This window comes from Zophobas morio, unplaced genomic scaffold, assembly GCF_036711695.1.
Source record: "Zophobas morio isolate AGI-343-1 ecotype UQ-CSIRO unplaced genomic scaffold, CSIRO_AGI_Zmor_V1 ptg000227l, whole genome shotgun sequence".
Classification (NCBI taxonomy): domain Eukaryota; kingdom Metazoa; phylum Arthropoda; class Insecta; order Coleoptera; family Tenebrionidae; genus Zophobas; species Zophobas morio.
Genome location: NW_026972331.1, coordinates 95,586 through 120,281, shown reverse-complemented (window position 1 = coordinate 120,281; position 24,696 = coordinate 95,586). Strand labels below are relative to the sequence as shown.

Below are 24,696 nucleotides of genomic sequence, written 5' to 3'. Positions count from 1 at the left end.
TAGAGCAGGTTAACTGCGTTGGGACTTACAAGGGCTACAGGCTATCCGGCTCTAATAAAGTCGTCACTTATAATACGCCAGTGGTAACTGTCACTACTGTTATCAATGCAATATTTATGCAAGAGATTTACACATATTTATTCTTATGATAAGTAAATAAAGTATATATTATTAAAACAACTTAAAAGCCAAATAATAAAATGGTTCAAGATTCTTTCAAGTGATCGCTAAAACAGTTGTTCAACACTTTTACAGAAGGATCCTAAATAAAGCTTTGCAGAGTTTTATAGCAGTAAAATAATGATGCGAAAACCTCCACAAAAATTCCAAGTTTGGAAAAAACTTCATCCCGCAGACGATCACATTCTTTTAATAAATCTTTATAACCACCATTTTCCAGATCTCTTTTCTTAAGCAAAATATAAAAAAAGCTAAAAACACTGACCATAACTACTACGAAACCTTGAGGGCCGCGAGAGAGATCGACCTCACCACGCTTCGAAAAGAGAGAAATTGTTTTTCTAATTCACTCTGCTCGCTAAAAAAAGCAGAGCGTAAAGTCCGCAATCCCAGCATACTGAAAAATGAGATAACGTAGCGAAAACACTCGCTTATAACGAGGCTATTCACAGCAGGCCGGACGGGTGCTGCAGCAATTGAAATTCTAAAATCTGTAGAATTGGGACCTTCTTGCAAATAATTATTTGCAGCGTTTATTAATTTAAACACCTGCTCAGAGTTTAAGTATATAAAGAAAAACTTCAAAAAAAAATCACCTGGCGCACAGCTTTTGGAGTATCGAAGTCACTTTTAAGATAATCATGGACTAACGATTTAGTTTGCATAAGGCTGGGGAATTAATTTAGAAAGATCCGTGCTATGGAACTATTTAATTACGTTTCTTTAAACTTTAAGTCGCGTGGGGAAAAGCGGACCGTACCGCACGCCAAGTTGATGCTCGCTACAAAAATTAATACTAAATGGTTCGTAAGAGAATATATATAAGCAATACCGAGCCGGTGTGAAACATTTTGAGCCCTGCATAGAAAAGCCTGGAGCCTCTCTACTAATACTATTGCTTCTTTCAAGGCATCGTCAGAGTAATTTATTACTGAATTATATCTGATAAAAAAAGGTTTGCACTAGATTAGTAGAGGAAAAAATAAAGATTATGACTTGAAAAATTTGTCATAGCTGGAAAGCCTTACTTAAACAACAAACAAAGCATTCGCAAATGGTCAGGAAAATAACTTTTAAGAAACTCTTGAACAGATACAAAGCAATTAGAAGACTTCGACATCTTTTCATTGTGCAAATTTACAAGCCCTTCAAAATATATTATTATAAAAATTCAAAGATAAGCCAATTAAATCGAGTCCAACACCAAAATGGAGCCAGTAATTAGCCCATTGATCAACGGCATGAAATGCCTCCGATTGGGCCAACTCGTTTTCGTGGTGAGGATAAAGAAGATCCCTTCCCCCAGAGTGGATGTCTAAGTGTTTGCCGAATAGCGAACTAAAGAAAAAGTCAAGGAAGCCGTGCAGGACTGCTTTAATACCAACGGACCTGGCCATGGCCGAGCACTCCACGTGCCAACCCGGCCGTCCTTTGCCCCAAGGGCTATCCCATAGCGCACCTTCGAAAAAATTTTAAAAAATTTAAACAAAGCATAAAAAGAAAACCTTCAATCTTAAGCTCTCGAGCGTTACCGCTTTTCCATAGTGCAAAGTCTCTTTCGTTTTTTTTAAGATCTAAAAAGTATTATTATACAGCAAAATTCACTTAACCAATCCTAATGTGGTAACAAAAAAAAGACACTTTTTTTTCCTGGTGGATATTCGGAGAGAAGGGCTTCGGGGAACAACTTCCCGTACCTTCCACCGTGGACTTCGGTGTCAAAGTAGACACTTCCTTCGAGTTGATAAGCCTTGCTTATATTTTACAGATGAACTAATGCTTAATACAAGGCAGAGCCGGAAAACTATACCCGCTGAGAATTAGTTTCTCAATAAAACGTATAATATCATCGATATGCTCCGATACACGCAAGATAGAAAAGGGCTCCAATATCTGTTATTAATAAGGTAACAAAAGCTTTTTATAATAAAGTAGAGCTCAAAAATTATACTATTAATTATATAATTGACTTACATTGAAAGAAGTCATATCTTTAAAAAATAAATTCTCGTATTTCCTTGCAATAGAAAGAGCACTGCAGTTTAGCTTTTCCGCGACGCTAATTATCTTGTCGTCAATATCAGTTATGCCTAAACCATGAAAGCTAAACGTAAAATAGGTGCAACCATAATAAATAATTTAAAGGTGTGCTGCTCACCCAATGCAGAAACTACGTTAATTTTAAAGTAGTCAGTAAGTATTCTTCTTAAAATGTCCCATCTTAAGTAGGTACACGCATGACCGATATGTGATATATTATATACAGTTGGCCCACACATATACCTTAAATTTTATAATATATAGTTATTGACTTCTAAAAATAAATAACTACTCACCAATGACAAGTATTATTTAATGGAATATATAAAGGGACTTGAGACCTTGTTAAGGAATTATATAGAGTAATACCAGTGTTCATTCCATTAGGTACAACCCATTTACCACCTTGGTTTATTAAGAAATTAAACCTGAAAGATAAAAGTTAACTAGAAACAATATATTTAAACAATGACCTTTAGGAAAAATGACTGGTTTGGTTGTTGTGCTGTAACGCTCGAAACTTTTTAGAGGAAAAGTTAAAGGTTTCTTATGATAATATTCGCAAGGTAATAAAATATGGAAAATATTTATTATTTGTACAGTTTTGCTATGATAAAACTCACGTCTAAGTTTTTGAAACATTACTGTATTTAGATGCGTGTCGTTTATCTATGCCAGGTCGAAGAAAAGTGACAAATGGCTTAACCTACCACTAACCTCTCCCATGTCTGTTTGTCAATATGGTGTACCTTTAAAACGAATTTACTGCACCCAACTGTGGGGGTGTCCTCTTTTGGAGTTGTGGTTGTTATTGAGAGCATCCACATAAATTGCATTTCATCCTTAAATGGGAATTGCAGTCTAAAAGACCGAAATAAGAAAAATTTAGGTACAGACGTAAATATTAATTTCATCAATATATGTTAAAACATAAAGTTATATTAATAAAAGGAATTATTGTAGTAATATTAGGGGTTTGCCTTAAAAGTTTATTCTAATACTTTATATACGCAGAATAGTATCCGGAGCTCGTGCCATTGTAACCTTTTTAGGAAGTAGTTTTAAGCGGTTTTTACTATAGTATAAAAGTATTACAAAGAGAAATAATATAAGAAAACATAAAAAAAATAAGAATAGTAAAGGGTGCAAAGAATACAGGTACGGAAGCAGAGTAACTTATTATTTGCTTCTTCCCATTGAATGCACGTACATTCGTTTAAAAATTCAATACTCTACAATGAGGGCTTCATGAGACTTGGTTCGATAGCAGATGCCAAAGATTAAGATAATTCCTATAATTTGTAGTAACTTACCGCGCTTGAATCTAAAGAAATCTAATGTGTATTTAATTTAAATAAATTTTTTTTTCTGGATTTCATTTATCGTGAGAAGCTGCAGATTAGGAGGTAGGTAGGTCTCTGACTAAACTATAAAATTATTTGTAAACATACAAATTGTTTTACATCATGATAACCCAAAGAAAGTGACCTAAGTTAAGCATTTAAACTCTTACGAAATAGACTTTATTTAAAATAAAAAGGTTTTTTCTGTGTAGGCATGAATATAATTATTAAAAGCTCGTTTCCCTTTTAAATAAATATAGTTAGTACATTTTTCTCATCTTAGTTTAAAATTTATTACTGCCCTAAACTACTTAGCTTAAGAACACTAGGATATTTCGATGTCTAAAAGCACCCTTTGTTCGGTGGCTTGCATTTTATACTTATCAATTATGGCCCTGGTTTTAGGCATAGTATTAAGTTCTTAAATATTGTTTTCTGTTATTATAAACTGATCCAATTTATGACTTTTAAAATGTAAAAATATTGCCACATCATTTGCAAAAAGACGAGTCAGTATTCGGAAGTCGTAGAAAGTCATACATGAGCTCGAGAAAAGCATTGATAATAACATTGAGCCAGCCACCCTAGTTGAATATCTTTAAGTTTTCTAACCAAAAACCAAGTCCACAGTAAGGGAAGGACAAAATTGTTTAGATATATAAATAGGCCAGTCGATACTGTTTTCTTATAACGCCCCGTCGATAACCAAAAGCAAATGGTGTCTTGTCTTCAGGCCCTTTAATAGGTTATATAATTTTTACAAAATATCGTCAGAAGTTATAGTAGTTACCTGCCCCAATCATTGGTTCACACGTTAGGAAATGCAAGTGTGAAAACACCACATGGCGCAGAGTATTTCACCTGGCAGTTCTCGAAGACTCTAAGAACTGAGCTTTGTTTGAGTAATTTTACTAAACTTTTTGTGTCACTACTTTAGATAGTATCTACTAGGGATCAATACATGTTATATTTAGCCACGTATCGTATGCTATATATCTCATGGATCCTTTTTTCACTCTTCGAATCATGAGACTTTAGTGTAGACTTATTGTATCAGTAATGTACGTTATATCATATGTGTATGTAAGGCATTTAAATTCTGTTTTTGAAATTACAGAGAATTGTTTATTTCTAACATTATATATTTAATTTTTGCTTTAAAAAATTTTTAAGTTTCTTGTAAGTCACCCAGAAATGTAAAATCACTTACATCTTAACTCCGCCATCTTTTTTTTAGTATACATACTTATTAATTTTGCTTAATTTATAGCCATACTTTTTAAATCTACAATTTAAATTTTCGTTTCAAAGAAGTTTTGATTTTCTAAGCCCATAAAAAGCAATATTTATAGGACGGCGTATTTTCTTAGTTTTATATCTTGTAGATAAAACATAACCTGGTGTTGTGTAAAAGTAATATTTTATAAGGCAAAAGCCTAAGTTCCCAGTATATTTAGAGTTTTTTCTTAGTATAGTATGTAAAACAGAAGTAGAGATGTTAGTGTATGATAGGTTTATTGTTTATTAACGTTATTACCATAAATCGAGGACGAGGTAGCTGTGCAGTATAGATACACATTTTTTCCGGTGAATTTACTACTAACTTGCTTATCTATCATATTAACTTAATTTTTTTGAGAGAGAGATATATATTTGTATATACCGCATAGCTATTACTAAATTAATTTTTTTTATTTTACTTTTCACTGTTCGGTGCGAAAGTGGTTTATTCTTTACGGGCATGAAGGTGGGCTTGAAAACCCCTTAACCCTTTTAGTTGAAGCTATAGAAGAAAGCGAGACAAGCAACCTCTCTTATTTTTGCAATGAAAATAATGCTTATGACTATTTATTTTAAAACAACTGTAAGCTCATGTTATACAACAACTTTTATATGAATCTTTTTAATAGCTTTTATTACCCCATCACTACTTCATTTTCAGTTTTTAACTATTTTCTCCGCCAACATTTATTAACTAGGTTTATTAATATTGTTTTAATTCATATTTTTAAATCTTAATTATATTATACTCTATATATTACGGTTTACCAGGTATACCTATACTGACTTCTAATGAAAGGGCACTCAGTTGTTCCCAGAACAAAAAAATATGGAATTTCGCCTCTCCCAACTAACAGACACTCAATGTATGAAAATTCATATGAGCTTAGTTAAAATTTCTTCATGGGCCAAATATATATTTGCAATGTGTTTTTCACTTATAAAAGCTTTCTTTGGAAGTAATTTTTTTTTTTGTATGTAAGATTTGAGGAAAATCGTGGTGAACTACAACTAACCAGTAATCTAATAGTTATATTAATTAGTTGTCGTTTAATTAACTATTTTAAGTTGGTTCTTTAAGAAAATTTTGCTCTCCGAGGGATTGTGACTTGAAAGACATCTACGTTTCAGTAAGCCTTCTTTGTTAGAAAATTCATTTCTATTGCTTATTTTATATAATAGAGTAGTTCGATTAATTTTTTGTAAACAGATTCAACTGATTACTTCGGGAATTCCAGGAGAAACTAAGTTCACAAAGAAAAAGTCTGAGCTTAATGCGGTTTATCTGGAAAACTTCACGTTGTATGTCTTGTTTTTCTTCTCCTTTAGAATTTCAATGCAGCGATTTCTCATCACTGCAGTTCATGCGCCCATATTGATCTCGTCTACGCCCAGATTAAAGTCCTCGGCATTCTTGTAAGTGGCGGAGATTCTGCGGGAGCTGAAGAGCTCGAGTATCTGCTTGGAGAATGCTTGCATCCACTCAAAGTAGAGAATTTGAATTGAGCTTTTATTTTGCGGAGTGCTTTTGAAATTTTAAAAAAACTCTTTATTTTTTTAGGTTTTAGAGTTGGACGGGGAGCCTTTTTGGATCCGCGCTTTCAAGCAGCCGAATGGTACTCTTTTTAAAACTTTGTATAAGAAATTATTAATTGTTTACTGTGGAAATCAGAGCCTTCAGGTGCGCTAGACAGCAGCCGAGCGATAGTAACTGCAGGGGAAGTCCAGCTTTCAGGGACTTTTGATTATTATCTTAAAAGGTTAGCAGTCAATCATGCTGAATTTGAAATCTTTTAACTCTTACTGCTCTCTAAATACCCCTTTTAGTTTTTTATCTGAGATTTCTTTTTTCGTTAGAGGCAAAAAAGAGGACCTCACAATGGATATTATAAAAGAAGATGCAGAAGTTGTTGCAGACGCTTTGCTTCAAAAGGAAAAGTTGATTAGAAATAAAATTGGGTATTCCGCTTTATTGATTATTTTTATTATAAATTATTTTATTTTATTTGCACAGCCAAAGAAAAAGTTGTCTTTTCGATTTAGAAACTCGTGCTGGCGACTATTTAGAAGATGGTTCTGTAAATTCGCTTAAAAAAGAAATAGACCAAATTGAAAGGGAATTAGGTTCTTTAAGAAAATTTAAATTTAAAAAGAATTAAATTTGAGAATTGCTTTTGGCTCATTTTTAACGAAAAGGGCAAACAACTGCATCTCTTCCAAAAGCTTCAGATATGGGTAGAAAAAGTTTTTATAGTTTTCCTTTATTACTAAACTTTGTGGTCGCCACTTTTTCTGTGCAATAATTTTTTTTGGTAGTTATGCGTGTTTTTATAATTCTGTTTTTGGATTCACTACCTTTTGTGACGTTAAAAATTTATTTAGGCGGCCTGTCATTTTTTTTAAATTTATTTTGTATAAATATAGCACAACCGCGAGTAAACAGCAGTAACCTTACGCGCAGGGAACGTGCGCGTCTGGTGGCCTCTACTTACCACGCCTCTAAACAAACGGGTACATCCTATTTGTCATCCTTCCCAGTGGGGCTTTTTAAAGAAAAACACATTTTTTTAAGGAACCAACATTTATGGGGAGGTCAGTCCCTTCATGGCAGGAGCGAGCATCTTTAAAAGCGAGGCACAATGAACTGTTTTGGCTTCGCTTCAGTTTGCTCACACGCACGTGCACAATCCAGCATCGCCCGTTGCCGCCCGTCGAATCATTAGTCGTTCAACCGCTAGCCGAGACGGACGGCCGCCTGAAAGCAGTAAAGCCGCTTGTCGAAGGCTTGTATAATTTTTTCAAGCATTCTTATTCATAAGGCGGTTGCGGAGGCATTGCTACCGGTTCTCTGCCGTCTTGACAACCTGCAAAGAGAACTCTCGTTCTCGCATGTAAGCAAAAGCGATGCGTCCACCGACGTCGACACCCGCATCGTCCAGCTTGAAGCGGAATTGGCTAGAAAAGAGGCGATAATCGTACAACTGGATTTGCTTCTTAAGAAAACAAGTGACTGATTGGATGCTCGAGTCCATTTCCGTTATTATATATGATTTGAATTAACCAAAGTGCTGAGTTTTGGAGAAAATGCATCGTTGTCGGTCATGCAGGAACTAACAAGCTTTGATATAAAAAATGGGCTGTATGTTTGTTGTTTCCTTTTTTTTTTTTTTAAAAAATATTTCTTGCATAATGAAAGAGAAGTTTTTAGTGATGAAGAGGAAAATCAGCTTCTTAAGAAGAAAAATGAATTACTGAGAAGTTTATCGGTTGCGAATAAGAAGGTTTAAATAACCAGAACGTTTTTTTTAAGCCGCTTTTTTTTTAAAAATTTATTAAAGTTTGCTGAAGTTCGGCTAAGAAAATTAAGAGAAGAAGTGAACGAGCTGGAAATTTCCTTAAAAAAGGTGACTATCGTGCTATTGCTTCTGCCCTCATACTTAAATGTAGTATCCTCCAGAGTCAAGCAATACCCGCTCCGTCGCCACTATCTGCCCCCGCCTTGCCGATTCCGCTCAGCTCACCCACACCTGCTAAGGGCGTTGTTCCCCAGGACATCGACTCGGTTTCCCTTATTACAGCTTTTTTAGCGCAGTGCAGTGCAGTTTTTGCTTTATCTGTAGCCCTTTCAGTATTTTCGAACTGACCCAACAAAATATTTTTACGGCCTTCATAAAAGATCTTGACGCAGCTGGAAAAACTCGATAAGCTTGACAGCATCCTCACCAAACTAAACGAAATGAACGTTCCCCGTTTGAACCAGTGAGTTTCCCGTCCCACGTGGGCTTTTTGTTTTTCCTGATGGTCCGTGCGGCAGAGGTTTAAGCGGCCCCATGCGGAGTCTGGAGGACATTCAGGGGGATATGAAAAAGGAGCTGGAAGTCATTATGAGCGAGACCGCCACGGAAAGGGAAAGAGAAGTAGTCGCCAACTTCCTTTTTTTTTTGCAAGACCAACAATCCCTTTTAGATGGCCAACATCCAATACGAGCAGCTCATTGCCGAGATGGAGAAGTGTCCCGAATTTCAAGAGGAGCAGAAGAGGATAAAAAAACAAAAGGAGGCAGGACTCTTCAGCCCTTCCTTCACTATTATAATAGCTAATAAGCTTCGACTGTCTACCGGCTGCTAGGAAAAAGAGATGCCCCTTAATCGCGCTGCGTGGGAGAAGCTGAAGGACGAATTTTTACCAGACCGATTGATTAATGAGGGTGTGCACTCTTTATTAAGAAAGCTGCGACTTTTGGTTTATGGCGATTCCTCAGACGTACGAAAGCGTCTCCAGAGGAACCCCGAACTGGCCTTGATAAGTATAAACAAAGAGCAAATCTTACAGCGCCATGCTAATGACTTCCGCGCCTTTGTGCTAAACGGTATACTAGTATTATAATGAACCGTCTTATAACTTGCCATGATTGGATGTCAGGGTTAAGCTCAGAAGAGCTCAGAGCGCTCTATTATAACCTGCCAGACTTCAAACAAGATCAACCTGTCCAATCAGAAGTATGGACCCGCTCCTACCCACCACTCGTTGATTTGCATGCGCTAAATTTCTTGCTTAATTACTAGTTCAAACAAAGGGTCTTTGAGAAAATCGATGAGACTGCATGCAGAGAAGAGGAACTGAGGAAGAACCCTCAACCTAAGAAGGTTAGCGAATGCTCTATTATAATTGGCAAGTCGACACGTGTCTCATTATAATTGAAGGTTGCTAAGAAACTGAAGTTCCAAAAAGTTTCTGGAAACTTAATGGATGAGCTCGCACTATTCCAACAAAAGTTAGCAGCACCAGGGGAAGAATGACGCGCTCGCATAAATAAACAGGAAAAAAGAAAGCATTGAAAACTTTATTACTTTATGTTCATTGGTTAAAGGTTGGCCACTTTTCGTCTCCTACTCATAAACAAGTTTGAAGCAGAAGACGTGTCTAATCCGAGTTGATCTTGGCCTCTTTTTTTGTTGTCTGCTCGTGAGTTTTAATGGATACTGATAAAAAACTAAGAGTAGCTAAAAAAAACGCCCACCACTCATGCTAGGAAGTTCGATTCTCCGCAATACCGCCAATAGTTCGTCCACGTCCACCAGAGGGTCTCGCGTGGGCCCTGTTCATTATAAAAAAAAGGGAAACTCTAATCCATACAAAAATAGACCTCGTGGTGACGTAAACTTCATCAATTGGAGAACAGAAAGGGGAGCCTAACAGTAAATAAAAGGCGTCATAATAAAGAGGGGGAAACTAATAACTTTTCAAAGCGCAACTCACCAAATACTCCGGTGTCGTGCATTCCGCTTCCGGATTGAACTTGATCATTTGCTGGGTATCAGGCATCGATACCTAAGATAGTGCCGCAGTGCTCACAAAGAGATTGGCGGTTGCGTCGGAAAGAGAAGCCTATGTACGTCGTGGACGGCAGCGTCCGCTTTCTGGGAGCCGTCTCGGGCGGTAGTGGCCTCCATCGCAGGACTAACGCCGAAAAACTTGCACTCTGTCAATAAGATAAGAATAAACAGTAACAGTCACATGAGTTGGTGTGCGGTACCCAATCCGGAGCAAGGAAGCAAGTCTAAATATCGGTAGCGTTCGATAGTCACGGCCATCCTGGAGTCCTGCTTGCTTTCTTTATAAACGAGATAGTCCTAATGCCCATTAATAGTAATGAGCAGTTATACGCAATGAAACTAATAGAAAAGTGCCTTTTCCACGCGGTTTATTATTTGCAAGGGAAAATGGTTGACCACAAAACGCATGTACCTCGACCTATCCGAAAGCACGGCAGTCGTCAAATACAGGGATCGAGCACTAAGAAACAAACACACCATATTTCATCCAAATGAACTGGAGAAAAAGTGCGCAGCATTTGTCGGTATAAAACTTCAATTTCGTTGTGCTAATTGTGAGCCAAATCGTTAAATTTGAAAAGAGAGAAAAAAAAATCTAAACTTACGCATTTGTAAAACGCCAAATAGTCAATATACTTGAACAAAAACTCTTTATCCGTAGCGCACTTCTGCCTTCCTAATGCAAAAACCTTATTGGCGAACTCTGCCTGTCGCGTGGTGTTTGCCGTTAGAAAGGCAGCAGGAAAGGCACTCCGCCGCCAGCCAATAACCTTGCCAAAGTGGTGCTCCAGACTGGCATTAGCAATCCAAATGTGGTAAGTGCATCTCCCTAAAAGTTGCTTTACCCCTATTAGCTATCAATTCTTTATTAATATGGCTACCATCTTTACGAGCCCCGCGAAAAATCTCCTATAGAATAAAAGTTCGCGAATCCCCCAATCAGAAAAGGGCTAAAAAAAATTACCCTGACTTTGTCCATTCCGTACACCCTTTTTGCAAACTTCATAAACTGCACGTACACCTTTCAAATAAAATATTCATAAAAAAAAATAATTGTCCCTAAAAAAAATTGACAGACCAGAGTAGGATCAATGTCGTTTCTTGCAGCCAAATTCTCGTATATGTTCTTTGCAAGCTCGTTGTTTCCGTGGCGCTCCTCGTATTCAGCATAAGAGAAGGCAATAAGAAAGCTGGTTGGGTTGATCTGCAGAGCCTGCAATGCAAGGTAATCCGAGAATGCCCGAGCGAAGCGGGTGGGTGTTCGTATAGGGACCTGCTGGAACACGGCGGCACACGCGTCATGCTGGCCGTCTAGGAAGGAAGCGTATTGCAGCCTAAAAGAAATTTAAACAAAAAATTTTACAGAGGGAAAATTAGAACACGTACCAAATATCGGAATGAAAGGAATAACACTGCAGGCACTGCTTATAAGTAAAGATAACCCGCTTCTGTAGATCTTTAAGATCAAGTTTTAAGGAATTTTTTTTTTCCCAGTCTAAAACAAAATAAATCAGCAGAGGAAAAAAACAAAAAAACAGTGCAACACCAATATATTCCTTCCATAACTTTACTTGCTGTCGCTCTTTAGCTGAGTCTGCTACAGGTACAGAAAGAACATTTCTAACAATTTTCTAAGCAAAAAATTTAAATTTGTGTGAATCAGTGAATTGTCTCAGAACAGTACACACCTCCAGACGAGACGTCCGTTCGACGAGTGCAGAGCGAGCTAACATGTAACTTGCAGTCAACTCTTCTCGGAATTTTCTCTCCATCAAAATTTGGCCTCCAACCTAAAATAAAAAGATTCCAAAAAAAAAAAAAAAGCTGGGTGTTGCGGGAGACGCATTTACCCCTCTTTCAAAAGCTTCGTATTCGCTCCACAGCTATTATAAGGATAATTGCTGAAAATATTTTCAGTTGCAAGAGTAAATTAACCGCTTCTAACTGGTAAATAGGATTCTTTATAGCCTCGTGGTAAATCTGACGCAACATTAAAATTTTCTGAGACTCATCAAAAGCGACTTCAGGTTTCCATTTCTGAGAATAATTGTTTTACATATGTTATTATAATTATACGAAAACAACCATACTTTAATAAATTCAATGTAATCTCGGTATATAACCGTGCTCGATATATCAATCGAAACATTCTCTAGCGCAAAATTAAACGCTTTCAGCATGACAGCTCTATTGAATAGTTAACGAATATATATATTAATATAAAATAAGAGTCCACCTATACTCCATCTGCTCTAAGCCTTCATTTTGAGTATCGACAAAATGAAGATAACAGCGCCAGAGTTCTATATTAGCGCTGCTCTTTAGATGTTTTTGGAAAATGTTCTGTACAACTCCTACATTTCCACGCTAAACATTCCATAGAAACATATATATACGTCAGAAAAAATCAAGAAATCTTCGAAAAACCTGAAGCTCAAAGTCTATGTATTCCTTGAGTTTACAAGGGGACAATGGAAATCGCCGAAAAAAACAATCAAAATAACTACTCATAAAGAGATGATAAGCTATTTTTTCTTTAAAAAAAATAAGAGATTTGAATCTTACAAACGTCCAGTGTCTACAGAAGAGGACAAACTCTCCTTTAAAATTCCTAACCAGGCCTAGTTAATTGCTTATGTATTTAATAGCATAAAAAGAGTACTATTTGAATAAGTCAGGTATTATCTTGTAAAGTAAGCTACAATAAATAAGTATCCCCTACTTTGGTATCCCATTCGTTGGAAAGAATTCTTTGCTCACACCGTAGAATTCGTTCATTCCTTTTGATTGCGGAATTGTTATATAAAGCAGGCTCTTCCGGAAGGATACTACTTTTCTGCAAGGGTTCAAATATACTGCTTCGTCGAAAAGGATTTGTATTCTGTATATTTGAGCTTTTGGGAGGAGATGAAGAACTTATCAAAGGTTCAGCTTCTTTAACGGGAGAAGTTACTTGAAAAAAATAAACCAAAGGAGGTTATATACTTGATTTCTACAAAAACTCACCGGCCTTACTAGAAGTTGCTTCTTTTAAGGTTAAAGAAGGAACCGTTTTAGAAGAAGTATTTGAAGGATGTTGTTGCGGTTCGTTTGTTACATTCTTCTTCTCGACAGTATTTACTGGAGAACTAATAGTGGCCTGCCCATCTTGCAAAGAATCAGTGGTAACCTCCGTACTCTTCTGAGTTGAGGACATAGTTTATTTTTTTTATTAGCAATGCAAAATGCAACTATCAAAGGAATCAAAAAACTAATAAATAGTTTTTAGATATATATTTAAGAACAATGTAGTAATTTTATTATCATGCAAAGAAAAGGTTAAAAGTGATTTTATTTGCAAGCTCGGCTTTACTTGCCAGTTGGAATATAGGAAAAGCGAGGCGCTCTTCACGTTGCTTTCCCACGGGGCCGCGCTTTTCCCGCTAGTGTGTGCGAGAGCAAGATGTTCTTGCAAAAGTTGCGATCTAACACGGTTTGCGTACTCACCGACCATCACTTACGCTTCTTTGTGTGCTTCTCGATTTACAACGTACATGTAGAAATCCACTGCAAGTCATAACAAAAAAAGTTAATGCAGTTGAGAGCCGGTACCGCAACGACATGACCTTTTCATGCTGGGTTGGGAATAGAACAACACTTTAGAGCCATCCTCTTGTTGCACGTACTCGGAGACGCTATATCTCAATATTTGTATGATTTATATGAAAAGAGTATATTAAGGCAAGGATTAATTAAAATATGTATGATAATCTTTATAATTAAGTAGAATAATGTAGTGTTATAAAAAATATATAGATACAAATGAAAGAAATAAAAAGAGAGCAAGGAAGGAATTTTCTTACCAGTTTCGGTCTGTATTTATTCCTTAACAAAAGGTCGAAATATGCTTCATATATGTACGGAAAATTAAAATTGAACCAGATAAAATTTTACTTTGTTTAGTTTGTTTCTAATTAATAAGGTAGATCAAAATAAATTTTTTATGTTAAAAAAATTTTAATTCTCTTTTCTTGAGCTTTATTAGTTGTTCTTCAGTTTTCTGATTGGATTAATCAAGAATCATTTTTTCTGCGAAAAGTTAGGAGGTTAGTGTTTTGTGTTTGCGTTCATGGTTGCATGTATGTGTTTTATGGTGGTGTACTTTACACTTAATATATTATATAATATGTTTTTGTAATCAATTTTTATTTTTGTTTTTCTATTTTTGTTTTGTTTTTTCTGTATAATGTGTTTTGATTTGTGTATTAGGAGTTCTGTAGACTGTGAATTTAGTATATTTTCTTGTTGCATTGGACATAAAAGATAACTTGAGTTAGTGAACGCGCTGATAATATATAAATATAGATTACGCAGTCTACGTTTTAAAAATGTCGAGCTACTGTAAAATTAATTTATAAAAGATAATAAAGCATAGCTTTGCCATACTAATTTCATTTCTTTTGCACTAAGATAACATGACCGCACTATTTTAATTTTAATTAAAATAACATTTATTATATATACTTAGAATATTATTAGCTACCGTTATATCTTTAATATTCCTTTTTTTCCCTCTAATCTTTACTTTACTGTGAAGGCTTATAAATTAAACCCCTTGGTAAGTTAATGTCATGTGAGTTTTTAATACTATTTTCTTTTAAGTTAATATGAACAATAATTTTTTAAAAAGTTATAATAAACCTATTATTTTATAATTATGAACAAGAAAGTGACTTGTATACTTCAACCTAGGACCACTTAAACAAAATACTAGTGGCTAATTAGTTGCATTCTTGTCGTTGTTTAAAGAAGCAATCCTTAGTTTTTTAAATAAACCAGCTTCCTTTAGATTTCCACTTTCTAAATTTTTTATAGAATAAAATTTGAGCTCTATCTTTTTGATTTCTTTAAAATAGAGTGTTGATCACCGAGATTTTTTTTTTTTAGGGAGAATCGTTCCTTCGTAAGTTATTTAGGCTTACAGAAAGTGAAAAAGAAACTTAATTATTTAACTGTATAAATTTTATGCTCCTCGGGCCAACCAAAACCCAGTTTTTTTTAAGTTAGTGGGCGGATTGATAGCTAAAAATAAAGTTTAGCCTACTTTGAAGTATGATTTCTATTGAGAATTTTAATGTTATTCATAATTTCTAAACTTAAGCCTAAATAGAACAAACTCAGAGCACATGGCACGGGCAACATTAGGATCGTTCCTCCTTATAATTCGTAGTGAGTTCGCTTATCAGTAATCATTTAGTATCCCCGATTAGCCGTTTCGTTGATGGAGTTAGCCCTGCGATGGAGTGGACCCCGTTTTAAGAGTTGGTGTAGAGCAACGTTTCATAAGCGCGCTCGTTATAACGTGCAGTAGCATACCGACGCTGATTTTTGCGCAACGAGGGTCTAACAAACAAAAAAATAAAAAAATCAAGAAACGAGGTCCGGAGTTTATTTTATTTAGTTATTACTAATGATATTTCCTGGTGCTCGTTTGGGTAGTAAAAGAAAACACCAAATTTAAGAGTTCTCAATAGGGGTGTACGCATTACCTTTAAGATTGTGTTGAAGCAAACTCATATATATATTAAAAATAGTTCTACTCCTAACCCATATTATATATTTTGAGTCCATTGCGCGAACGGAGATGACATGCGCAGGCCCAGATTTCTAGACGCTGACTGAGCCGTTCGTAGGTAACGATGGCATTGCGTCGAAAAACGTTTCTCAGAGGTTCAATCTGAAGGTCTTTATGTTAGGCATCGTTGCGAACAAACCACGGAGCTCCCGTCTTAAGGTGTAGCAACTTGTTTTGTCTTACTTGAAGCGAAGAGACTATTGCCGTAGACCCAAGCAGTTACGCGTACGTCATAATCGGTCGGATGCACAACAAATACAAGCGTCGTTTGTTGTGCAAGAGTTTGCTTCGAACCCAAAGTAAAAGGTAAGAGTTTGAACCACCTTCTTGACCTTGGCCGCGATATAGTTTACGTGCGGCCGCCACGAGAGCTTAATATCAACAATGACATCCCAGGTACTCCGCCTGAGGACACCAAGGAATTACCTTATTTTCAAAGGTGAGCGGCGGTGGTGGTGTAGTGCGCTTCTTTGTGATAAAAAGGGCTTTGCTCTTTTCCGCATTATAGTAATTTTCTAACGAGGACGCAAGTTGGAAAACGTCGATAGGTAGTACCGCATATGCTGGAGCAGTATGGCGGGTGACTGACGAGGAGTAATTCTCTGTGTCATCCGCATATAAGTGAAGCTGCATGTGAAAGTTGTCTGGCACTGGCAATGGAGGTTTGAAGTTTATGAAGCATTACATCCCTATACATATGAAATTTAATGGAGCGAGAAAAAAATTAAAACAATTCGGGAAGATTTCTTAAAAAAGTCATGTTTCTTGTTAGTCTGCTCTCGACTAAAAGTATAAAGTACGTTGCTGTTCACTGGGTAGTGTTATGTGGGTGCAATGCCCTTCTTCGTAAAAAGAAAATGTTATTGTTTTTTTACACTAGCATATTACGTTCAGTACTAATCTTAAAACCGCTTAGTTTAATTTCCCCTCCAAGAGGAAGACGGGGCGTGAATGCCCTACGGTGCATTTCCCCGAAATAACATGACTCTTTCGGAGGAGTAGGAGGTAGGAGAGATGATATCTGTCTCAAATTCCCGTTATTCAACCTAGAGCGGCGGAAAACCCCTAAAAACCACCACCATGGAGGAACTCTTAAGTACTAGACCTGTAGCCACTTGGAAACCAGCCAGTCACTCTCCCCGACTAAGTGTCCCCCGGAGGGGAGGGACCTTCAAAGATAATCTTTTTCTCTCTTCATCCGCTATTTAAAATTTTCGACCAGTTCGCAAACACGACTAGATAGCACTGCCGAAGCTGACAAATGGGGCTAGTGGCTTTAGCAAAAGGTAAATTCCTTCATCTTATGCATGTAAGGCATTCTTCTTGGTAACCATGCTGAGGCATGTTTTGCCTTAAAGCCCACAAAGCAAGGGGATAAAAAGAGCTCAATGTGGAACACTGCAGTTAGCGTTAAAAAAGAAAATGTTTACTTTTAAGAATACTTGGAAACAATAAAATTCCTATAAATACAAAATTTTAATTTAAATGTTGTCCCCGCTCTCATTTTTCTCACTCCTTTATTTGGTCTCGTAGTCTTTATCATGACCTTCTTTAGTTGCATTTTGGTAACTGTACACCGCTTACATATATGTTTAAGATGCCAAACGTTAAGGTTAAACTTTAATGCGCCGGAGAAGACACCAGTAAAAACTATGGCGCCTTTATGATAATATATAAAAAACGTTAAATGATTAATGATGGAGCTAAGTAAGTTACACTTTTTTACCTTAAAAAAATTCCACAAAAATATTTTCGGGCCTACCGCTGAACGAAGGCAAAGTGCTAGGTTAACATGTGTAAAAAGAGGTCACTGCATTTCCAAAAGTTACTAAAAAGTTCTGTATCCTTACTTTAAACTTTTTTTATGATTGCGAAATACATATGTACAGCTAACTTATATTCTTCTGGATATAAAAAACTAAATAAACATCTGCTTTACACTCTTTGGAATAATGTGGGTTATACCACCTCAAACATTAATTGCAAGGAAGCGTTGCTCGTTAAATTTCACTCGGTGAACAGCAGACTCTACAATAATTATCTTGTTTTAGGAATTGAAACAAGCTGTGATGACACGGGTTGATCTATTAACTACTCTTTTTACAACTAAATTTTAACCTCCATAAAATAGGTATTGCTATTCTCGATTCTCAAGGTAAAGTCTTATCGCACGTAAAGCGAAATTACTGGGAAACGTTAAGAGAGAAGTTTATATATAAATGACTATAAAATGAAAAGATCGGTTTAGTCTTTTAAACATTTCAGCTGGGGAGGAATCAATCCTGTGAAAGCAAAGATTATGCACGAAAATCACATACACAACCTTTTAAAGGAGTGTTTAGCGCAGGCGGGCGTCTGCTTGAAGGTATTATTGAAATCTGTTGTTTTATGTAACCTTTCAAACTTCACTTTCTTTAATATTTTAGGATATTGATGTTGTTGGAGTTACTCAAGGCCCCGGACTGGGTGCTTGCCTAGGCGTAGGCTTAGCGCTCGCTAAGGAAATAGTAAAGGAAGATTCAAAGTAAATTTGTTATTTAAAATATACTTAAATTTTGAGATTTTTTTATTGTCTTAGCAAACTGTTAATGGGAGTGCATCATCTTGAGGCTCATCTCTTGACTTCTCGTTTGACTGATTTTATTGAGTTCCCATTCATTGCTCTTTTGGTATCTGGCGGTCCGTTTGTTATGTTTATTAACACTATTTTATTAATCAAGTTTAACGGGTTGTAGTCTTTTTTTTTTAGGCAACTGTCAACTGATCCTCGCTTCCGATGTAGGAGATTACTCTATGCTGGGATACACTCTCGATTCCGCGCCTGGAGATGTTTTTGATAAAGTAAATTCTCTTCGTCGATGAATTTTGTTATAGTATCCAAAGTTATTATTGAGGTTGCACGTGCCATGAACTTGTCTAACGGAGCAGAGCTGGAACAGTTGGGTATATTTTTTACTTTTTATATATTTAATACTCGTTATTAATTTAACTTAACTTTCAAGCAAAATCCTCTACAGAATCTTTACAAGGCCCGAAAATACTGGGCACTTACAGGAATTGCCACTTTTCTTTTGCTGGCTTACGAAGTTGGGCATCCGGCTGCCTTGAAGATTTTGGGCCTGCCGTAACAGAAATTGTTTTAATTTAAATTATTTATTTTTACTTGTAACTTATAACTTTTAATTTTAATAGCAAAAAGCTAACGTGGCTGCGGCCTTTCAGGAGGCCGTTATAAATCATCTTATGATTAGACTTGCTAGAGCGATAAACTACTGCGACTTCTATAGAAGGACACCCATCAAGTCTGTGGTATGCACTTTTATGAGCTTGACTAATAATTTAAATTCTGTAATTCACGTGTGTCGTTATGTCTTTTTTTAATATCCCATGTGTGCGCAGTATTAATATTTGGTAGCCAATTATTCGCTCGCTATTATTCTTATCTAGCCCTTCATTGATTTTAACGTGAATCTGAATATCCATTAACATTATTATCATTAATTATTTTCGCAGGTTCTTTCTGGAGGTGTTGCTTCTAATGAATCCATTCGAGTGAATATTGCAAAATTGTGCAGAATATACAATAAGACTTTTTTTGTTCCTCCTAAAGAACTTTGCACGGACAACGGGGTGATGATTGCTTGGACGACCATAGAAAGGTGGTTTATTATTATTATTAACTTAAACTTTTTGTTATATAAAAAATCTTTATATTTAATATTTTTTTAATAACTTTTAACTATAATTTTTTTTCTTATATATATACAATAACTATTATTATTTCTATATATAAAACTTTTGCAAGAATAAGATTTAATAAGTTTGACAAACTTAATGAGGAGCAAATTCAAAAACTTCAATACCGCATAGATTGGCCTCTCGGGTTCATTAATAATAATGATAATAATAGCAATCATAAAAATAATAATTAAGAAATAGTTTAATAAAAATTAGTAAAAAAATTTTAAATAATGATATTAAAATAAAAAATGGCGATAATAATAGTAGTAATAAAAAATAAGTTGTAAATAATAATTAACGTTTTTAAAATGAATAATAGTTGTGATAATAGTAATAATAAAAAGTAAATAAATAATAACAAATTAGTACTAGTATCAATTATAGTAATAGTTATATTAAATATAAAAGTATAAATTATAGTAAGTAATATATAATAATAAGAGATAATAGTATTAATAAAAAATAATTATAAAAAACAAGATAACAGTGGTAATAATAGAGAGTAATAATAATAGTATGAATAATACGGAATAAATAATAATAGTAATATTCATAGTAATAATAGTAGTAGCATTTAAAATATATAAGAAACAATAATAATATTATATTAAGAGTAGTAATAACAGTAATAATAAATAATGACAAAATAATGATGGTGACAATAAAAATTGTAAATTATGAATCACGATAATAAATTTAGAGCCGACGAATCAGAATTTGTCGAAAAGTGCAAAATAAGAATTCGAACGAGGACCTTCGAACATAGGTACAAATTTGTACATTCAAAATAATAAAAAATTGATTCTTTTATTTATTCTGGTAGTAAATAAAAGTTTATATCCTATAAAAAGTTTCAGAATTAGTTTTGAAGAAGCGAGAGAGCCACATGTTTAGGACACGTGTCAATTCGACTTTTATTTCCAGTATTTTTGATACCTTTTTTATAAAAAATTGTAAAATAATAATAAATAATACCCATAAAATATAATTTGTTATATAAATATTAGTATTATTATAAGTTACTAACAAACAATGACATTTTGCTATGCTCATAAGAATTATTATTATCATTATTATGAACCGTAATAGCAATCCGCATATTCGAGCATTTCTGGATGGAAAGTGGTTACTATAAACTGATTGTGCTCTTTTAGTGAGTTTATACGCTCAGCAATGGCCAATCGGTACACACTAAAAAGTAAATGGTTAATACTTTTATGAAAAATAAAAAAAAATTAATATAAAATACAAAAATTAAATAAAAATGTATAAAAAATATTACGTAATATATTTATTTTTTTTTAATTAGAGAGGTTTTCGAATAAATTATAAAAATTATGAACAATAAGGAAAAAAAATTAGCCCTACTTATAAAAATAAAAAATTATACAGTAGTAATACGTTTATATTATTATTATTATTAAAATTGTTACTATTATTACTTATTACTATATTGTTATTATTACCACTATTAAACTACCTGTCCATGGCCTGGTCAATTTCATCGAAAATATAAAAAGGCGCAGGATCCGCTTTCTACTTATTAGTTATTTAAATTACAATTTTTATTTTTTAGTCAGTCACCTGAATAGCAAAAATAAGGGCCAAAGCCATAACCGACTTTTCTCCTCCGGACAATTGGTTAACTTGGGAGTTCGTTTCTCCCCATTGGACGTCAATATCCACGCCTAATAATATTTAATAATAACATAATCTTAATAGTAATTACTTACCAATATATTGGCTTTGTTCGTTTTCGTCGGTGAGCATAATGAGCCTTGCACTCCCCTTTTTGCCTTTAGCAAGTTCAGCGAATATTTCAGAAAAGTATTCTTGCACCTTTTAGAAACAATAATATAAATATAAATATAAATTTAGTGAAAGAGAATTAGTTTAAAAAAAATTTTATACAAAAAAATATTTTATTTAAAAAAAGTTGTAATGTTCAAAAATTAATGAATGAATGATTGGATATATTAATAATAATAATCACTTGGCGAAAAGTTCTCTGGATAGCCTCATCTTTTTGCTTGTCCAAATGGTTAATCAGACTCTCGATGGCCTTCAGCATACAAAAAGAAGTGAACCGAAATTAACCAATTGCAAAAGAATTAATTAGGCAAAAATAACTATTTTTTTTACTTTTCTGCTTTGATTGAGTTTTTTTTTACGCTCAAGAAGTGTTTCTTTTTGCTCGCTAAAATTAATGAACTGGTCCAGTGCCTTTTTGTTCACGTGGCTAAACTTTTTCAAGTTTTCGTTGCACTTTTGAAGTTTATCGTGGAGCTTTTGGAAATGAAAGTTGTAATAGAAATAACAACAACAATAGTAACAGTATAATGAAAATAATAAAAATAATGAAACCTGGTTAAGAGTATACGAGGCAAACTCACGTGTAGAGTTAGTGGGAAACGAGCCGAGTTCCCTTATTTTTATTAAAGTTTCTTCCTTTTTTCTTAAGTAAATGCTTCTTTTATTTACAAGATGATCGCGAGATCGAGTTTGTTTTTCGATATCTTCTTGAATTTCTTTACTTTTAGCCTAAAAAGTATAATAATAGTAGTAATAATGGCGATAATTAATAATAGTAGTAATATAAGTTTTTAAAGTTGTAATAATGGAGACTTGCAAGTCTTTGATAAGTTCTTCTACTTCTTGAATTTCGTTATCCAACATTGTGAGTCGATCATCCATTACTGTAATAATAATAATAATAATAATAATAATAATAATAATAATAATAATAATAATAATAATAATAATAATAATAATAACAATAATATATAAAAATAACAATAATTATAATAACAATAATAATATATAAAAATATGAAAAAAGTATGTAACAGAAGGAAAATAATTATATTATAATATAATTTTTATTATAGTCAACGAAAATTTGAATAAACGTTTAAGCACGTTGAAGTTCTCTTTTGGTATTCTCAATAAAAGTATTGAGAATATGAAGCTCGCTTTGTCGATCTCCTTGAGTTACTACACCTGAAAAACTATAATAATAATAATAGTGATAGTAACGGTAATAGTAATAATAATAATAATATAAATAATAATATTAATAATGATATTATCCGTAAAACTTCAAATCGAGGAGATGTTGCTCAAGTTCGGCTTCACGAATCAGAAGATTCGAGTTGATTTCATTTTCGAGAGCCTTCATGCTTCCCTCCGTCTGTAGATAAATTAATTTTGAGCCGTTTTAAAACTGTGAAAGCGCTTTTATACTTAATTCGGTTGATAAAATAACCCCATCGGCGTCAAATAGTGTGCTGCGCACTTTTTTTAATGTTAAACGGACTCAAGAAAACGTACCTCTGTGCGCGCGATTCCACACTTTTCAGTCTGAAGGCGCAGTGCGGATAGTCGCTTATTGAGGGTCATTACTTGTCACGTGTTTTATTAAAAGGAGGTTAGCGATTGGTGGTTAGTATGAAAGTTAACCAATAGTTATGAATTTTAACAAAACACTTAAACATAAAAGTCTACTATCATTTTTGAGAGTTTGCCTAATGAAAAATATAATATTATCTCCTTTTGAAAAAATATTTTATCTCAAAAAAAGTTGAAACGTTAACTGTTTACTAAAAAAATATATAATATAATAATAAAGTTGTAAGCCCAAAATAATTTAATGAAAACTTTATTAATATCTGAGCGTTTAAAATAAATAAAGCTTAGATGCTGCTAGCAATGACATATAAAAATATAAATAATAATTCTACTCAAATGTAAGTGTTGTAATGGTATTAATTTTCATTAAAAAAGCACAAATAAAATATATTTTTATTATAAAAATATAATTAAAATTAAAAATATTTTTTCAATATAAATATTATTAAGTATAATTTTTAATGGTTAAAATTTACATTCACTATCCTCAGCACGTGACAAGGAAGCCACCATTGGAGAGTGGAGTTCCTTTTCCAGTAGTTTTATTTCCTGCTGGAGCGAATCAGTGCTGCGCATTAGTGCATCGAGATTGGTTTTCTACATTAATGATAATAATAATAATAATAATAATAATAATAATAATAATAATAATAATAATAATAATAATAATAATAATAATAATAATAATAATAATAATAACAACTTTATTTTGCAAAGCTTCCAAATAAAATTTTTTCTTTCCAAGGTTGTCGCGGTACTCTAATTTTTCTCTTTCATATCTATTAAAAGTTTCATTATTATTATTATTATTATCCCTCTAATGCAAAGTTCACAAAAAACCTTGCTAGGGCTTGTTTGTGCAACGTGAGCTCGCTTTCATAGTCTCCAGTCACAGTACTAGCTTTGAAAGTAGCCGCTTGAACCTGCATGCGAAAAGTTACCATCCCTTCCTTACTTAGTAATATCCAATTAAAATAATAAGTTAAAAAAAAGCTGCACACCGATTTGGTGGTTTCCTGAAGCATCAGTTTAAGTTGCCTTTTCTTTTCTTTAAGGCTTTGTACCGCGCGAATGGCAGATACACGAGACCGGCGGGCATCCAGAAACCCGCCAGTAAGAGAGCCTTTATGACTGACTTTATCGCCTATGACAGGCCGTTGATAAAAATAAACCAATGTGCCAGCTGTGTTGCGGTGTTATTAATGAAACATACCATCAATCAGCACACAGTCAAACTTAAACGACTTGGCCATGTGGATGGCTGTAGGAAAGTCTTTGCATAGCATCGTTTTACCAAATATCTTATAAAATATTATTTATATATAATCCGTTAAGCACCAACTAGATGTCATTTACTAGTTCAATAAGAATAGTGATGGTAGTTTGCAATAATAATAACGATATATATTTACATGTTCCATAACAGGCTTGAAAGATGGATGTTTGGGCTTTATATACTTAATAAGCGGATCTGCGTTCTATATGAAACATAATAACTTAAAAACACGTGTCCTTCCAAAAATATTTTATAAAATTGTGAAAAGCAAAACTACTGGATGCTCAGGATACGTGTGAGTACGGATACGTAGTTGCTGGAGTGGCACAAACGTTACTCTGCCGCTCTTTTCTCGCTTTAAAAATTCAAGAATCAGCGAGGCCGTTTCTTCTTTGTCGACAATGACATAAAATAAACTATATAGTAATGAAAATAATAATTATAATAATTATAATAATAATAATAGTAATAATAATAA

The 24,696-nt window shown here is 34.1% G+C and overlaps 6 protein-coding genes and 1 long non-coding RNA gene across 8 annotated transcripts; 3 read left to right on the top strand and 4 right to left on the bottom strand.

The window, feature by feature from the left end:
* Positions 1-205: 205 nt before the first annotated feature.
* On the bottom strand, positions 206-3,056 carry LOC135146419 (probable cysteine--tRNA ligase, mitochondrial). Its single transcript, XM_064078584.1, has 16 exons — positions 2,938-3,056; positions 2,517-2,648; positions 2,339-2,463; positions 2,155-2,270; positions 1,991-2,073; positions 1,822-1,934; positions 1,686-1,754; positions 1,570-1,639; positions 1,385-1,518; positions 1,209-1,326; positions 1,013-1,122; positions 898-961; positions 777-849; positions 463-729; positions 314-409; positions 206-262 (listed from the first exon to the last, which is right to left on the bottom strand). Exons 1-16 carry the CDS (start codon positions 3,054-3,056, stop codon positions 206-208), a joined length of 1,746 nt encoding a protein of 581 aa, XP_063934654.1.
* A 2,372-nt stretch (positions 3,057-5,428) lies between these two features.
* On the top strand, positions 5,429-9,771 carry LOC135146401 (uncharacterized). Its single transcript, XM_064078569.1, has 27 exons — positions 5,429-5,542; positions 5,616-5,710; positions 5,828-5,862; positions 5,913-5,974; positions 6,055-6,146; positions 6,206-6,332; positions 6,406-6,460; positions 6,517-6,604; positions 6,702-6,803; positions 6,859-6,968; positions 7,041-7,079; positions 7,269-7,355; positions 7,417-7,478; positions 7,537-7,608; positions 7,664-7,850; positions 7,911-7,983; positions 8,041-8,125; positions 8,183-8,248; positions 8,302-8,406; positions 8,521-8,603; positions 8,659-8,761; positions 8,811-8,903; positions 8,973-9,051; positions 9,106-9,213; positions 9,267-9,343; positions 9,410-9,490; positions 9,548-9,771. Exons 2-27 carry the CDS (start codon positions 5,637-5,639, stop codon positions 9,641-9,643), a joined length of 2,241 nt encoding a protein of 746 aa, XP_063934639.1. The 5' UTR covers positions 5,429-5,542; positions 5,616-5,636; the 3' UTR covers positions 9,644-9,771.
* Positions 9,702-10,469, bottom strand: LOC135146402 (cleavage stimulation factor subunit 3-like). The gene is made up of 6 exons (XM_064078570.1): positions 10,381-10,469; positions 10,241-10,326; positions 10,104-10,175; positions 9,991-10,036; positions 9,865-9,942; positions 9,702-9,803 (listed from the first exon to the last, which is right to left on the bottom strand). Exons 1-6 carry the CDS (start codon positions 10,436-10,438, stop codon positions 9,709-9,711), a joined length of 435 nt encoding a protein of 144 aa, XP_063934640.1. The 5' UTR covers positions 10,439-10,469; the 3' UTR covers positions 9,702-9,708.
* Positions 10,470-10,519: 50 nt separating this feature from the next.
* Positions 10,520-13,449, bottom strand: LOC135146418 (uncharacterized). The gene is made up of 19 exons (XM_064078583.1): positions 13,187-13,449; positions 12,903-13,114; positions 12,746-12,801; positions 12,608-12,683; positions 12,417-12,547; positions 12,271-12,367; positions 12,116-12,217; positions 12,031-12,063; positions 11,869-11,970; positions 11,727-11,811; positions 11,567-11,675; positions 11,454-11,514; positions 11,259-11,393; positions 11,145-11,201; positions 11,062-11,089; positions 10,951-11,009; positions 10,786-10,887; positions 10,658-10,728; positions 10,520-10,598 (listed from the first exon to the last, which is right to left on the bottom strand). Exons 1-19 carry the CDS (start codon positions 13,374-13,376, stop codon positions 10,520-10,522), a joined length of 1,785 nt encoding a protein of 594 aa, XP_063934653.1. The 5' UTR covers positions 13,377-13,449.
* A 1,910-nt stretch (positions 13,450-15,359) lies between these two features.
* LOC135146412 (uncharacterized) lies at positions 15,360-16,501 on the top strand. Of its 2 annotated transcripts, XR_010283809.1 has the most exons (4): positions 15,360-15,852; positions 15,916-16,100; positions 16,191-16,233; positions 16,303-16,501. It is a non-coding gene; the product is annotated as an uncharacterized LOC135146412 (long non-coding RNA). The 2 variants fall into 2 exon arrangements; XR_010283808.1 differs by having other exon boundaries at positions 15,360-16,100.
* Positions 16,502-17,491: 990 nt separating this feature from the next.
* Positions 17,492-20,716, top strand: LOC135146417 (tRNA N6-adenosine threonylcarbamoyltransferase-like). Its single transcript, XM_064078582.1, has 15 exons — positions 17,492-17,501; positions 17,684-17,872; positions 17,926-18,001; positions 18,060-18,159; positions 18,221-18,318; positions 18,373-18,473; positions 18,544-18,635; positions 18,689-18,737; positions 18,797-18,930; positions 18,987-19,103; positions 19,308-19,453; positions 19,600-19,677; positions 20,236-20,301; positions 20,359-20,458; positions 20,625-20,716. Exons 1-14 carry the CDS (start codon positions 17,492-17,494, stop codon positions 20,363-20,365), a joined length of 1,263 nt encoding a protein of 420 aa, XP_063934652.1. The 3' UTR covers positions 20,366-20,458; positions 20,625-20,716.
* LOC135146403 (structural maintenance of chromosomes protein 3-like) lies at positions 20,372-24,623 on the bottom strand. Its single transcript, XM_064078571.1, has 19 exons — positions 24,496-24,623; positions 24,355-24,420; positions 24,156-24,243; positions 23,944-24,086; positions 23,783-23,865; positions 23,646-23,721; positions 23,419-23,539; positions 22,865-22,935; positions 22,633-22,724; positions 22,454-22,542; positions 22,161-22,231; positions 21,900-22,076; positions 21,678-21,821; positions 21,529-21,597; positions 21,269-21,374; positions 21,120-21,223; positions 21,016-21,071; positions 20,617-20,726; positions 20,372-20,471 (listed from the first exon to the last, which is right to left on the bottom strand). The coding sequence occupies exons 2-19, from the start codon at positions 24,361-24,363 to the stop codon at positions 20,395-20,397; spliced, it is 1,686 nt and encodes a 561-aa protein (XP_063934641.1). The 5' UTR covers positions 24,364-24,420; positions 24,496-24,623; the 3' UTR covers positions 20,372-20,394.
* Positions 24,624-24,696: the final 73 nt, after the last annotated feature.